The sequence below is a fragment of the Entelurus aequoreus genome, linkage group LG08, assembly GCF_033978785.1.
Source record: "Entelurus aequoreus isolate RoL-2023_Sb linkage group LG08, RoL_Eaeq_v1.1, whole genome shotgun sequence".
In the NCBI taxonomy this organism is placed as follows: domain Eukaryota; kingdom Metazoa; phylum Chordata; class Actinopteri; order Syngnathiformes; family Syngnathidae; genus Entelurus; species Entelurus aequoreus.
Window position 1 is genome coordinate 63,737,599 of NC_084738.1, and position 16,628 is coordinate 63,754,226.

At 41.7% G+C, this 16,628-nt stretch overlaps 1 protein-coding gene across 1 annotated transcript in view; it reads left to right on the forward strand.

Moving 5' to 3' along the window:
- Positions 1-16,628, forward strand: part of ttc33 (tetratricopeptide repeat domain 33) — a 35,042-nt gene that overhangs the window by 11,787 nt on the left and 6,627 nt on the right. The window contains exons 3-4 of the mRNA XM_062055104.1: positions 9,165-9,246; positions 13,375-13,506. Coding sequence (XP_061911088.1) covers positions 9,165-9,246; positions 13,375-13,506 — 214 coding nt within the window. The remainder of the gene's footprint in view (positions 1-9,164; positions 9,247-13,374; positions 13,507-16,628) is intronic.

Below are 16,628 nucleotides of genomic sequence, written 5' to 3' on the forward strand. Positions count from 1 at the left end.
ACTTAAATTGTTTTTAACGATTACATTAGTGCTTAATTTGGCCACAGTAAATGTAAGCTGTTTAACTATTTAACAATATCATTGTCAAATGTTTACAATTGCGTCTATACAGACAAACAAATAGCTCATTAAAGAGCTGTTAGCGGACATTTATTTACCTTGTCAACCAAATAACAATTACTTTGTCATTCTCTTTGTTGCTCTTGGAAACGCATCCTTAATCTCATTTGCTAAAGACCTAAGTCGATAACGCCCGGGAAATAATGGCCCTTAATGACAGTCCTGGGGATTGCGTCGTCCGCTTCCCTTGCACAAATGTGACTTCCCGTTTGCACGGCAGCTTCAAAAGCACTTACACTGCCTACCTAAATGTTTGAGTTTGAGTTTATTTGGAACATGCAAGCATACAACATGATACATCACAATTTCCAGTTTCTCTTTTCAACATGTTCGAAAAGGAGTAGGAAGAAGCAGAGCTCATTTAATCCTACCCCTTTTCTTTTACATAACAGTTGCTAAAACTTTTGTTCACTTCATGTTCTCAATTTATTCACAATATACTCCATAATGCTAGGTTCACACCAACGGCGCTTTGACGGCGCTTTAAAGCGGCATGCAAAGCAGCGTTATAGCGTAACAAAGCCTGATTAAAGCGTGAGGATCCTAATGGATCATGGGAAAGCTTGTAGTGAAGCGGGACATGCGGCAAGTTCGCCAAAATTTTTTAAACGGTTTAAAAAAATTCTGCGCTCTGTCAAGAATGGAATAAAGCGCCGAGAGCGTATGAAAGCGTGAAAAAGCGTGACAAAGCTCAGCAAAACTTGACTAAAAGCGTAGGAAAACTTAACAGATCTTGGTTCAAAGCGCGGACCCCTACAAATAGGAAGTGACTGTGATATTGACTAGTGACATTGAAACTTTTATGTAAAACCAACACAGGTCAAATCCATTCTCTTTCGCATCATTGCCTTTTTCATACAATGATAATTGATTCTGTACTTCTGTTAGAGTTTGCTTTTTGATCTTGCAGTTTGACATTACTGTCTATAATTTTTCTATATGAAAATGTTAATAATAAAGACAATATGTTACGTTTTATAAAATAAATGCCTTTTATTATTTTCAACTAGCATAAGAAATGAAAGATAGATATTTATTAAGATGACAAAAATAAATGAAGATATAAGACATAATATAATGGGGAAAAAAGAGAAATTGAAAAAATAAATGAATATAAAAAATGTGTGGATAATTGCCTTTTATTATTTTCAACTAGCATAAGAAATGAAAGATAGATATTTATTAAGATGACAAAAATAAAATAAATGAAGATATAAAACATAATATAACGAGAAAAAAAAAGAGAAATTGAAAAAATAAATGAATATAAAAAATTTGTGGATAATTGCCTTTTATTATTTTCAACTATCATAAGAAATGAAAGATAGATATTTATTAAGATGACAAAAATAAAATAAATGAAGATATAAAACATAATATAACGAGAAAAAAAAAGAGAAATTGAAAAAATAAATGAATATAAAAAATGTGTGGATAATTGCCTTTTATTATTTTCAACTAGCATAAGAAATGAAAGATAGATATTTATTAAGATGACAAAAATAAAAGAAATGAAGATATAAAACATAATATAACGGGAAAAAAAGAGAAATTGAAAAAATAAATGAATATAAAAAATGGGTGGAAAACAGTATACTGAGTTTTTCCACATTTTTTTCTTATTTTTGTTGTAACAATGCACAACAGAGCTTGATAATCGTGTCAGAGCCTGATTTAACGCGTCAGGATCGCATCAAAGCGTAATAAAGTTCAATAAAACGTATCAAAGCGTGATTTAAAGCGTATCAAAGCGTGAGGAACGGTAACAAAGCGGCAACTAATTCGTATCAGAGCGTATCAGAGCGTATCAAAGCATAACATTACTTCAGAGATCGGGATATTCGTGGAAAAATTGACAAAAATGACGGCGCTTTGCTCGCCGCTTTAAAGCGCGGCAAGCGCCGTTGGTGTGAACCAGGCATAAGTAATCACAATAAAAATAAATAAATAGATAATAATTGGTGAAGTAAGTTACATTTCTATGATGAGATAAGTAAGATTATTATGAGAGTGAAAGAATGGATGAATTAAATAAATTCAGAAAGTTTATCATGGTTCTTCTTCTTTGTACTTTGTAAACACTTTAAGTTTGAAGAGTTTCTTGAAGTGGATCATATTAGTACATTGTTTGATTGCTTTGCTTAATCCATTCCATCATTTAATTCCACATACTGATATACTGAAGGTCTTAAGTGTTGCACGTGCATACAAATGTTTTAAATTACATTTCTCTCTAAGATTATATTTGTCCTCTTTTTTTGAGAAGAATTGTTGTATATTCTTGGGTAGCAGGTTATAGTTTGCTTTATGTATAATTTTAGCTGTTTGCAAATTCACTATGTCGTGGAATTTCAGTATCTTTGATTCAATAAATAAAGGATTTGTATGTTCTCTATATCCAACATGATGTATTATTCTAACTGATCTTTTTTGTAACACCGTTAATAAATGAAGTGTACTTTTGTAATTATTTCCCCATATTTCTACACAGTAACTCAGATATGGTAACACTAGTGAGCAGTAGAGAATATGAAGTGATTTTTTGTCTAGAACATGTTTTGCCTTATTCATTATTGACGTGTTTCTTGCTACTTTATGTTGTATATTTTTTACGTGAGATTTCCAGTTCAATTTATCATCAATCATTATACCTAGAAATTTTGTTTTGTTTACTCTTTCAATTTATTTTCCGTCTATTTGTGTTTGACTTTCTCTTCTACTGTTACCAAATAGCATTATTTTAGTTTTACTGAGATTCAACGATAGTCTGTTCTTGTCAAACCATCTTTTTAATTGGTTAATTTCTTCTGTTATTATTTGTATTGTGGCAAATGCAAGAAACACAGCGTTGTTTCTTTGAGGTCTTTATTGTAAGACTGCCAACATAAGAATGCACAATAAAACACAATATGCACTTTTATAGTGTGCCCAAGAAGGTACATAAAACCACACCCATTCTGCTGAGTGTGAGCATGGTCCTAGTGCCCGCCACACAACCCCCCCCCCCCCCCCCCCCCCCGAACACCCAGACAGCAAGTTATGGGGAAAAAGAAAGCCTGTCAGGGGGCCTCACTCGCCTGCCGTAACGGCTACAATGTCCATCCCGCGAAGCGGGTGTGCCTTGTGGAGCAGAACAAACATCAGGGTCCGGGGGAGGCGAAAGACATTCAACCCGAACAGATTTTGGGGGGCGACCTCGGCGGGGGACTTGGCCCGGCAGTATTTCTTCACCTGCAACACAATGCGCCAGTTTAAGTACGTCCAGAGAAACGCATTCCCTGCGCCCGCCCATATCCAGCACAAAGTTTTTAGGACCGCGTTCCAGCACCCTAAATGGGCCATCGTAAGGCGGTTGGAGGGGCGAACGGTGGGCGTCGTGACGTACGAAGACAAAACGGGCAGATTTAAGCTCCGATGGCACAAACGACTTAGGGAAACAGTGGTGAATCGGGCCGGGAGCAAAGGACCCCCTCGACAAAAAGGGAAACGGTCGCGGGGTACAACCCTCAGGTAAAAATTCCCCCGGAACGCGGAGTGGCTGACCGAACACCAATTCAGCGGGGGCCGCTGCAAGATCCTCTTTAGGGGCTGAGCGCAACCCGAGCATAACCCAAGGTAAACGGTCAATCCAATTGCTATCAACGAGCGCCGCACGCAAAGCCGCCTTAAGCGACCGGTGAAAACGTTCACATAAGCCGTTAGCTTGGTGATGGTAGGCTGTAGTACGGTGCACCTGCACACCCAAGGACTGGGCCAACGCTGACCAAAGCTCTGACACAAACTGGGATCCCCTGTCCGAGGTGATATCAGACGGCGTGCCAAAACGCGCAACCCAGGCTGACAGAAACGCGCGAGCAACGTCTACCGAGGCAGTGGAGGAAAGAGGAACCGCTTCCGGCCATCTGGTGGTACGATCTACCATCGTTAGCAAATGTGTATAACCCTGCGACGGAGGGAGGGGGCCAACTAAGTCTACATGCACGTGGTCAAACCGCCTGACCGGAATCGGAAATGGTTCGAGGGCCGCCTTTGTGTGCCGGTGGACCTTGGCGCGCTGACATGCCACGCATGCGGCTGCCCACTGCCTAACATCCTTCCTAAGGCCTGGCCAAACAAACTTCGCACCAACCAACTTAACGGAAGCCCGAACACCAGGGTGCGACAGGGAGTGTATTGCGTCAAAAACCCGGCGGTGCCAGTCTACCGGAACAACCGGCCGAGGGCGGCCAGTGGAAACATCGCAGAGGAGGGCGGGACCGCCATCCTGAACTACCACCTCCTCGAGCACTAGCGCTGTACCGTCAGTTTTGAGTGCGCGGATGTTGGGGTCGTCGGGCTGGTCAGCGGCCATTCCCGAAAAATCTAAACCGAGCTGCACGGGGCACACGAGTACGCGTGAGAGACAGTCAGCCACAGGGTTGGCCTTACCGGCCACATGCTGAATGTCCGTAGTGAACTCAGAGATGGCCGACAAGTGACGCTGCTGACGGGCTGACCAAGGCTCTGTGACCTTTGACATGGCAAACGTCAGGGGTTTGTGGTCAACAAAAGCCGTGAAGGACCGACCTTCCAACAGAAAACGAAAATGGCGTGTTGCAAGATACAGTGCCAACAACTCTCGGTCAAATACACTGTACTTCCGCTCGTTATCTCGCAGTTTACGACTGAAGAACGCAAGGGGCTGCCATACATTCGCCACCCGCTGCTCAACTACAGCGCCCACGGTGACATCAGACGTGTCCGTTGTCAAAGCCACGGGCGCCGCGGAAACAGGGTGGGCGAGGAGAGCAGCCTCTGCGAGCGCGGATTTAGCCCTATGAAAAGCTTGGACTCGCTGAGGAGACCATTCGAGGGAATCACTTGCCTTTTTGTTCCGTAGGGCACCATAAAGAGGCTGCAGGAGGTGGGCAGCGCGAGGAAGGAACCGATTATAAAAATTAATCATGCCCAAAAATTCCTGCAGAGCTTTGACAGTGGAGGGACGAGGAAAATCTGCCACCACTTGCACTTTTGAAGGCAAAGGGATCGCACCCAGCGACGAAATACGGTGACCTAAAAAATCAATCTCTGACTACCCAAACTGGCATTTAGAAGGATTGACGATCAGGCCGTGCTCGTCAAGTCGTGTGAACACCTGTGTTAGGTGTGACTGGTGCTCCTCGGCTGAAGGACTCGCCACCAAAATGTCGTCCAGATAAACAAACACAAAATTGAGGCCGCGCAAAACTGAGTCCATTAATCTCTGAAAGGTTTGTGCTGCCCCCTTCAGGCCAAAAGGCATACGCAGGAACTCAAAAAGCCCAAACGGGGTTATTACTGCGGTCTTGGGCACGTCCTCTGCACGCACCGGCACCTGGTGATAACCACGAACTAAGTCTACCTTCGAGAAAATGGCGGCGCCAGCCAGGCGCGCCGAGAAGTCCTGGATGTGCGGAATAGGGTAGCGGTCGTGCGTTGTGATGTTGTTAAGGCGGCGAAAATCCCCACAAGGCCGCCAGGAACCGTCTGACTTGGGCACCATGTGCAAGGGCGAGGCCCACGGGCTATTAGAACGCCTAACGATGCCTAAACGCTCCATAGTAGCAAACTCCTCTTTAGCAATGGTCGATTTAGCTGCGTCAAGACGGCGCACGCGCGCAAAAACTGGCGGGCCCACCGTGGGAATGAAATGTTCGACACCGTGTTTAGTGTCCGCGGTGGAAAAAGCGGGAGTGATTAATGACGGAAAATCCACCAGCAAACGCTGAAAAACGTCACCAGATACCAAATAATTAGCGTGTGTTAACGGTCCAAGTCCCACCGCCTTACATGTGAAAGTTGAAAAAGACACAGCATCAATAAATCGGCGGTTAGCAACATCAACAAGCAGTCCATTAGCACACAGAAAATCCGCGCCAATAATGGGAACCGTGATGGCAGCGATGATAAAGTCCCACTGGAATTTGCGTCCATGAAAGCACACAGTCACCAACCTGGAGCCGAAAGTGTCGATCGACGAGCCGTTGGCGGCATTCAGCAGCGGCCCGCAGCCACCTGTCGCCCTGTCCGTGTCCGTGGCAGGTAACAGGTTGACTTGCAAACCGGAGTCCACCAGGAAACGTCTCCTTGACGACGAGTCAGCGATGAAGAGCAGCTCACTTGCTTCGCCGGCGCCCACAGCTGCTACTGAACGCTGGCGTTGGAGTTTCCCGGGGCCGTGAAGGAGCATGGAGGGACACACCGTCGAGCTTTGGCGCCAAAACGTTGATGGAAGAAGCACTGGCTCGCTTCGCGCCTTTTCCGGGTAGCGACTCCCGCCACCACTGCTGGGTCCGCGTTCTCCATCGTCTGCAGGTGGGGCGCTTCTACGCTCTGCACGGCAAACCGTCTGGAAGCCAGAAGCACCCGGTCAGCTTCTTCAGCCAAGTCCCGGTAGTCGCCGGAGGCCAGAGAAGCGGAGTTAGCCAACACTGCACGGGCCGCAGGTGGTAGCTGCCGCAAGAAAAGATGCGGGAAAATGAACCCGTGCTGCCCGGTGCTATCGCCCAAACCGGGCAGGGAAAGAAGTCTATCTGCCCTCTCAGCGTCAGTTAGAGTAAATCTCCGAAGCAGAAGATTCTTGAGTGCAGCGTACTTGCCGCGCTGTGGAGGCGTTCGCAACAGCTGCATGGCGCGGCGAGTGGTCGCCTGGTCGAGGGCTGTTACGACCAAGTAATACCGGGAGTCGTCGCCGGCGATTCCTCGCAGGTGGAAAAGTGCCTCGATGTGCTGGAACCATGATGCCGGGTCGCTCTGCCAGAACTCCGGAAGCTTTGTCCCCGCGGGGGTTGCAGGTTGCTGGAGTTGGGGCGACATGGCCGATGAAGACACAGCTTCCTCTTCTGCGTGAAACATTGTCGGGTTCACCAATGTGGCAAATGCAAGAAACACAGCGTTGTTTCTTTGAGGTCTTTATTGTAAGACTGCCAACATAAGAATGCACAATAAAACACAATATGCACTTTTATAGTGTGCCCAAGAAGGTACATAAAACCACACCCATTCTGCTGAGTGTGAGCATGGTCCTAGTGCCCGCCACAGTATTATCTTTTGTGTGTTCTCTCCCGAACAAAACGCTGTTGTATCAGCCGCAAATAATACTAACTTTAAATCTTTTGTAACTTTACAAATGTCATTTATATAGAGATTGAATAATTTAGGTCCTAGTATTGATCTCTGAGGTACACCACAGGATATATTTAGCGTTGTAGACGTGTGTTCGCCTAGCTTCACGTATTGTTTCCTGTTTGTTAGATCAGTGTTTTTCTACCTTTTTTGAGGCAAGGCACATTTTTGTCATAAAAAAAATCCGGAGGCACACCACCAGCAGAAAACTTTAAAAAATGTAACTCCACCAAGTCGTTGTGTCTTACTTTGAGTGTGTTGGTGTCTTCCTGTGTGTAGTGCTTTAGTTCTTGTCTTGCTTATTTTGGTGGCCCTTCCGGTTTTGCCGGTGTTTTCCTGTAGTGGCTTCATGTCTTCCTTTGAGCGCTATTCTGCGCACCTGCAGTTGTGTTAGCAAGCAAGGCTATTTACGTTGTTGCTATCCTTCTTTGTGTGGCCATTGTTGATTGTCATGTCACGTACGGATGTACTTTGTGGACGCCGTAAGTTTTTGCTGTCATCCAGCATTCTGTCTCTGTTTACTTTGTAGCCAGTTCAGTTTGACTTTTGTTTTGCATAGCCTTTTACTTTCGTTCATTTTGGGTTTAAGCATTACATACCCTTTTTACCTGCACCCTGCCTCCCACTGTGGTCTGCATATCAGGATCACAACAAACCATCCTCGTCTCACCCGACACATTCCGACTTTTACAAAGCAATGCTGCCACCTACTGACATGGAGTATTACGTGGTTACCCTGCCGAGTTTTACACAGCACAGACACTAAGCCACGGCACATTATTGGCAGATTTTAATGATTGATTCGCAAAAAATATTTTTGGGATAAATTAGGTGAAGTTGCATAATTTCCCACCAGACAATATCTCACGGCACACTAGTGTGCCGCGGCACAGTGGTTGAAAAACACTGCGTTAGATAACTTCTTATCCAGTTTAAGACTAACCCTCTGATGCCATATCGTTCTAGTTTTCTGATTAAAATATTGTGATTAATTGTGTCAAATGCTTTAGTTAAATCCATAAAAACTGATGCTGCACATTTTTTACTATCTATTGCATTGGTAATTTCTTCTGTATTTTCAATTAAAGGCAAATGTTGCCAAAAAGGGAATGAGTGAACAAATACCTGAATACCTAAATGTATTTTTTGCCGAGTTGGCACATTGTCTGTGTTATTCATAGAACTCACCAAGGTTGAATAGTTTTATTTTGATTTCGTCATCATGCTTTTCACATCAACAAGCTTAGTCACTGACATGATCTCAACACGCTGCTAATTGACCTGTTTTTATTTTTTTATTTTTACTAGTTCTCATTTATGTCCTGTTTGTTCTCACCTTGCCCTCCGTGACCCGGGCACAATAGAGTTTTGGAGTTTATTACATGTTGCTTCATTTCCTCACATGATGTTACCGAGCCCCCCCCCTTGCTTCATCTTGCAGTTTCAACACTTCCCTTTCCTTCCTCCGCTTACTTTTCATTTTATTTTGCATGACCACGGTGTACAGTTTGAAGGGACACGTGTTTAGATGCGCCTCTCAGTATGTCAACCTAAAGCAAACTTGATTAGCTTTAAGGGCAGAAATTGCCATGCGGTTCATTATTGTGTATTTAACTGGTACACAAGACCGACTGATTAATTACCCGACTGCCACGCTAAACAAACACGTGGCCCTTTGTTCGCTTTCATAACACAAACACGGAGACAGACAACTGGTTTGGAAATTCTGCGCAACCTTTAAAAGCACTCCTCCCATAGGAAAGCATGGTGTAGAAATAATCTGTTCCAGGGTAAAACTGATGCTGTCATAAAACCTTTGTTACGTAAATGTTTTCAGCCATGTTTTATCACTTCTCAGTTGTGTTGCCGACTAATTGGCTGTCTCCAAATGGTTTTTTTAGGCACTGGGAGGCCATCAAGAAGTGGGACGAGGCCATTCAGATGACTCCAGACAACCCAGTGCTCTACGAGATGAAGGCTCAGGTGTGCTTTTTGTATTTATTTTTTTACTCAGGGCCACTCCAGGCTAAATTGAGGCCCTAAGCAGGATTTTTTATTGAAATTTAAAAAATGTTGTACCTTATTTTCCGGATTATAAGGCGCACTGCTGATGAACGGGTCTAGCCAGGTCTATTTTCATACAAAAGACACACTGGATTATAGGGCGCATTAAAGGGGTCATATCATTATAATTTTTTTCTAAATGTAAACCCCTTCCTTGTGGTCTACATCAGTGGTCCCTAGGGATGATGTTCGAAACCGGTTCTCCCGGTTGTTCGATAAGAAAAGAACCGATTCCATGGACTCAAATCCCTTTTTGAGAACCGGTTCCCGTTACCGAGGCCACTGTAGTAAAGAGAAAGAGTTGGTTCTTTATTCGAATCCCTGGGAACAAATCCCTTCCCACAGGAAATGCCCTGTGTGACGGCAATGTTATGCCCATTTAATTGTAGACTCTTACTGACACCTTGTGGCGATATAAAAATACTACGCGTCATTAGTTTGGGCACTTCCGGGTTGGCGACGTCAGTTCAGTTTATGAGACATTTGAGAAGTAGACAAATTGTGTTAGCTCTTACAAGCCTTGGAAAAGATAAGTTTGTAGTAAACTGCTTAACTTGTTTATGTAACTCAATATTAAGGTGGAAAGTGGTTAAATTTGATACTAAGATGTTTATTGAAAAACTATTTTTGTGCACTGTTTCAATGGATGATTTGAGGACTTAAAATGGCTGCCAGTCGTGTATTTCCACCATCAAAATAGTTTCAACACTCAGAAGTATTTGTTTGATGATAGTACTGTATATTTGTGTGAAGCTAATATTTACATATTGTGTATTAAATTTCAGTATGTTAATTGAATCACATAGCTTATACATTTGTCATTTGTGTGTATTTCAGTTTAAAAAATAAATAAATAACAGTCCAGTGCAAGACAAAAGTAAAGATAGGAAAAAACAAAGCAAGATCAACAACAATAAAGAGCCTAAATGGATTAATCTGCTTTGGAACTTTATTAGACATCTTGGATTGTTTGTTAGCTGTCTGCCTGTGTGTGTAGTTAGTATGTTCCAATAGCAGCAGAAGTGCACTTTTTGGAGAGCTGTATTATTTTCAGTTTTCAGAGGGGGGGGTTACCCACATATGCGGTCCTCTCCAAGGTTTCTCATAGTCATTCACATTGACGTCCCACTGGGGTGAGTTTTCCTTGCCCGTATGTGGGCTCTGTACCGAGGATGTCGTTGTGGCTTGTACAGCCCTTTGAGACACTTGTGATTTAGGGCTATATAAATAAACATTGATTGATTGATTGATTGAGTTTTGTGCCCAAGGGACTGATTTTATTTAACACTATATTATTATTTATACACCTATAGTGATCACAGAGACAGGTTGTTTTTGTGTTACTGTATATATTTGTTTTTCTGAAAAATCCCACTTAATATACTTTGGGTAACAACAGTCAATATTTATTTATTTTATTTTTTTGGGGAGGTAACAGTCAATATTTATTTATTTATTTATTTAATTAAATTTTTTTCTTATGAAATAAAACTGAGCTTTTGTTAAACCAAATATTGTGTTTTTTTCCATATACAACAACCTATCTGGATTCGATAAGAGAATCGATAAGGAATCGGTTCGATAAGAGGATTCGATAATGGGCTCGAACTCGATAATTTCTTATCAAACATCATCCCTAATGGTCCCCAACCTTTTTTGCACCATGGACCGGTTTAATGTAGCCATTATTTTCGGGGACCGGCTTTCCACTTGTGCCAGATAAATACAGCAAAAATAAGGGCATGAAAAATACAACTCACGATAACACTGAATTAGTGGGAACCCTGGGCTTGTTTTTTTTTGCAATGAGATGCAGATGGAAATCAGCCTTTGGCTACAATCTGTCACAATTCTATTTTATATGTTCATTAATGTGCATTGTATCATGCCACAAAGCTATAACAAATGGCAACTTACTATGAGGAGTGCTATTGTATATCTATAAACAAGCTTATTGGTGTTTCTAGTGGGACAGGCGAAAGTTAAGTCAGAGAAAATGCAGTCCTTTATAAATGATTTAATGTTTCTCTGCGGCCTGGTAGCAAATGCGTCACGGACCGGTACCGGTCCCCGGACCGGTGGTTGGAGACCACTGGTCTACATAACATGTAATGGTGGTTCTTTGCTCAAAATGTTGCATGGATGATGTTTTACAGATCATCTTCAAGCCGCTTTCTGACAGTCGCTTCAGGATGCGCCGTTTTGTGGGCGGTCTTATTTACGTGGCTCACCTTCCGCTAGCGTCTTCTCCCCGTCATCTTTGTTGTAGCGGTGTAGCGTGCAAGGACGGGAGTGGAAGAAGTGTCAAAAGATGGAGCTAACTGTTTTAATGACATTCAGACTTTACTTCAATCAATAACGGAGCAGCATCTCCTCATCCGGAAACAACAACGCCGGAAATGTGTCCCGTGAAAAACCGTCCGACCGGAACTCTCTAATAACTAAAGTTCCTTGGGTGAATAATGTAAACTCACTACACCGGTGTGTTTTAGCGCCTTCATGGCGAGTTTACTGACAGATATAAGTAAGAACTTTACACTACTTTATATTAGAAATGGCAACAGCGGAGGATGAATGTCACATAAAATGAATATAAAGAAAAAGAAGCAGCTTATAGACTACGGCGTCGACACGGACTACAAAGGTGGACGCGCGCAAATTTTCAGGACTTATGCAGATCCCAAATACAGATCAGCAGGTACCAGAAGGCAAGAAAAGTAGCTTTTGCATAATATTGCAAAACAAAACGCCAGATAATATGTCTTACCTTATACACACACCATAATAATACTCCTATGTTGAAGCACAGTACAATCCATCGAGCGGTGCGGCTTCATAGCTTAACAAAGTCGTACTAAAACATTTTCATATATTTTTGAGAACCGTGTGTAATGTTCTATATTTTCAATGGAACATATAAAATGTTGGTGTTGTTTACTTGAGTCATATTGCAGTCTACACGTATCTCTTATGTGTGACCGCCATCTACTGGTCACACTTATCATTTCGCCATTTACCAAATAAAATTGCTTTGAGGTCGGTAAGCACAACCAGTATTATTCCGTGCATTAGGCACACCGGGTTATAAGGCGCACTGTCGAGGTTTGAGAAAATGAGGATTTTAAGTGTGCCTTGTAGTCCAAAAAATACGGAACTTTTTTATAATGTTTTAATTTAACTTAAACGTATTTTAATGCATTTAATGCGGGGGTGTATATTGTAGCGTCCCGGAAGAGTTGGTGCTGCAAGGGGTTCTGGGTATTTGTTCTGTTGTGTTTATGTTGTGTTACGGTGCGGATGTTCCCCCGAAATGTGTTTGTCATTCTTGTTTGGTGTGGGTTCACAGTTTGGCGCATATTTGTAACAGTGTTAAAGTTGTTTATACGGCCACCCTCAGTGTGACCTGTATGGCTGTTGACCAAGTATGCGAAAAGCCATAGATATTATGTGATTGGGCCGGCATGCAAAGGCAGTGCCTTTAAGGTTTGTTGGCGCTCTGTACTTCTCCCTACGTCCGTGTACCACTCCGTACAGCGGCGTTTTAAAAAGTCATACATTTTACTTTTTTAAAACCAATAACGATAATTTCCGATATTACATTTTAAAGCATTTATCAGCCGATAATATCGGCAGTCCGATATTATCGGACATCTGTAGTTTTAACACTTTTTAGGGCGCAACAAAAGACTAGACTCGGCGAAGCCTGAACTGAGTAGCCCACACACCATAAGTTTGCACTACTGCCACCTAACGTCTAGGACTTGCAACTGTAATAGAGACTCCGAAATGTCACCATAAAACACGACATGACAACTGGAAAGCAGTTATCATAATCAGCTCATTTTTAAATGCTGCAATAAAAATAGATTTTATGATTAAAAACCACACAAAAGTACCAAAAATTCATACTGTTGAGTACTGGTGGTATCGATCCCCAGGTACTGGTGTCGCTTCAAATTTGAACGGTACCCATCCCTATGCCACACTTGTACTTCCTGTGCACACGTGTTCATATTGTGAATTAATCGCGGTGCCACGCGTCCACAGGTGCTGACCATCCTCCATGAGGTCTTCCCCGCCGTCAAGGCGGCAGAGACTGCAGCGAAATTGCGGCCACTGTGGTGGGAGGGCTGGCAGACTCTAGGCCGGGCCCAGCTGAGTCTCGGCGAGGTGGACCTGGTGAGTGACCGATGACATGAAGGTGTTTTAATGTAACAAGTTTTATTACAATAAGACCGCCATTCATTTGTGATACGGTAAAAATATTTGTGACGTCAGAAACTAGTCGGAAATTACCTTGTCAAAATCACCCCAAACTTGTCCCATTTGTTTGTGATGTAGATTTTTTTTTGTCTAACTGTCATTGTCTTTATGTTATTAACATGTTTTTATTAATAACCAACCCCATTGTTTGGTTTTGTATTGTGTAGTTATATTTATATGGTAATTATTATTCTGGGACTGTAAATTGTTTGCTGGTTTTCTTATTGATGCTTTTATTTGTTCCTGTATTGTGTAGTTATAATTATATGCTTTTACTTGTAATTGTATTGAGCTTGTGGACCGCAGGAAGACTAGTGGGTTTGTTGTGGCAACCAGCTAGTGGGGATCCTTAGTAAAAATCAAATCAAAATCAAATCCATAACAAAAATACTGTAACAGTTTGACGAACATTTTTTTGCAGCACATACCAAGGGACAAGTTAAGTTTGGGGGAGATTTTGACGTAATGGTGGGGGCTGGCTGAGGTCACTAGTCAGAAAATGTATTTTAGAATAATGTAACTTGAAAACAGCAACGGCACAGGTAATTTTTTTTACCGCAAAAACAAAAATGTTTATACGGCACAAACGTAGCACACACAAATAGCAGTGTTATTTTGATATTTGCAATGGTAATGGGGGCCAACTTCACACAGGTAGTTTTATAGGCTACTTAAAACAAATGTGCAGCCTACTGGGACAGGTGTTTTGCATACGATGAGGAATAGGATTTGAGTGGGCGGAGTTTCGTAGCGATAGAAGCACATACTTGAGACCTCAAGTATGTGGGGGGTGTATATTTTCAAGTATTTCTTGATAAGAGAATCGATAAGGAATATCTATATATATATATATATATATATATATATATATATATATATATATATATATATATATATATATATATATATATATATATATATACACTACCGTTCAAAAGTTTGGGGTCACCCAAACAATTTTGTGGAATAGCCTTCATTTCTAAGAACAAGAATAGACTGTCGAGTTTCAGATGAAAGTTCTTTTTCTGGCCATTTTGTTTTTTTTATCATAAAAAATACAATCATGTGTGCTTACGGACTGTATCCCTGCAGACTGTATTGATCTACAGTGTTTCCCATAAACTGCCAAGATACCTGTGGCGGTGGGGGCGTGGCTATGGGCGTGGTCACCATGACATCATCGAGTAATTTGCATAATTTACTACAATTATATGATTTTCTCTAAAAAGGCTCAAAAAATGTATACTTACTAATTAATAATAACCGTTTTGTTTTAAACGTCCATCCATCCATCCATCCATCCATTTTACAATATAATTACAACACTTTATGTACATATTTATATACAGATTTGAACAATAAGTTATTCACTGAAATATATTTATTAATTGTGGTTCTTACAAAAAATATATCTTATAAAATATAAAAGCTAAAATGTCTCTTAAAGCTCTGCCCCTTTAATTAGTGCATACTAGATCATTTAACTTTAGCCTACTACAACAACCATATTATTTACCAGCAACATAAAGTGAAGCAGAGGTGAACAGTAGTGGTCAAATACAAAAAAAGGCAACAAGAGAAGTATCCTACACTTCTCTTTTGTAAAGTAAATCTTAACAGCCTATATGGGCATCTACATCAACTATATGATTTGCCTGAGAAGCTGGACAGGACAAAAAAAAATTAAAAAAAATATTTTTTATTTTTTATTTGTGGCGGACGTAATTCTTTCGTGGCGGGCCGCCACAAATAAATGAATGTGTGGGAAACACTGATCTATATTGATATGTAATGTAGGAACCAGAAATATTAATAACAGAAAGAAACAACCCTTTTGTGCGAATTAGTGTAAATAGGGGAGGGAGGTTTTTTGGGTTGGTGCACTAATTGTAAGTGTATCTTGTGTTTTTTATGTTGATTTAATAAAAATAAAAAATAAAAAAATGTAAATTTTTTATTTTTTATTTCTTGTGCGGCCCAGTACCAATCGATCCACGGACCGGTACCGGGCCGCGGCCCTGTGGTTGGGGACCACTTGTCTAAAGTAGTGCCAAGTTTCTAATAAGTGGCTGACTGTGGAAATACGTTCATTAAAAATAAAGTATTGTTTTGAGTTATGTATCGAGCTCTTTGGGAATGTTTTGTTCTCATAAGAAGTCCATAAATCATTAGTTGTGTGCCTTTTTAGTTTGAACGAGCTGTCAAGATCTGTCGCCTACGACTGTTTACCACCAACACCCCACACCCAGTAGTGGCGGAACATGTCGCTACCCGCATTTTTGTATGCGCAAGAGGCAGAGAGCGAGAACAGTGTGTCTGAAAGTTACACCACCAAAGGGAAATGGTATCACAATACCGCTCAGGTTCTCGTGTTCTGTTTGCTGTGTGAAGCCTCCAGCAACAATAGGCAGACTTGAAAGTTCTCTGCGACGCAAACAAAGTCAAACGGAGACACGCCTCTACGTACAATGAAGCTTGGGGGGTTAGGGGGGGGGGGGTCTATTTTTAGCCAGGCTTGTCTCGTCGAGTTTGAGCGTTTATTTGGCATCAACATGTTGGAGTCGAGTCGGAGTGAATGAAATCATTCTTCTCTTTAATCTCTGCGGGTCTGAGTTGTTTCAACGTTTTTGTCTATGCTGTAAACCATCCTTTTATCATCTCATGCCTAATATTTACACTGTATTTATCAGCATGTATAACAGCAGTTCAATGTATGGCTCAAGATGGCTTCTCAAACAGTCCCAAAACGGTCTGGTTTTCATTGCAGCATTTCAAGCAAGAAAGCTATGGGTTATTTTATGACCAACACTGGGGACCTATAGGTACCGGCCGAATTACGTCGGTACTACCGGGTACCAAAGCACGTAAAAACAAACGGTGCCATATTTTGATACGTTTTGTTGTCGTTGAAACTCTCACTCGGAGCGGACTCGGCATAAATATTGCTAGGAAATGTTACAATTTTAATGACAACAAAGCAAGCATGCCAACTTGGAAAGCACTCAAAAGTAAAGTAAGGCTCCACTTTTCAAAATGCT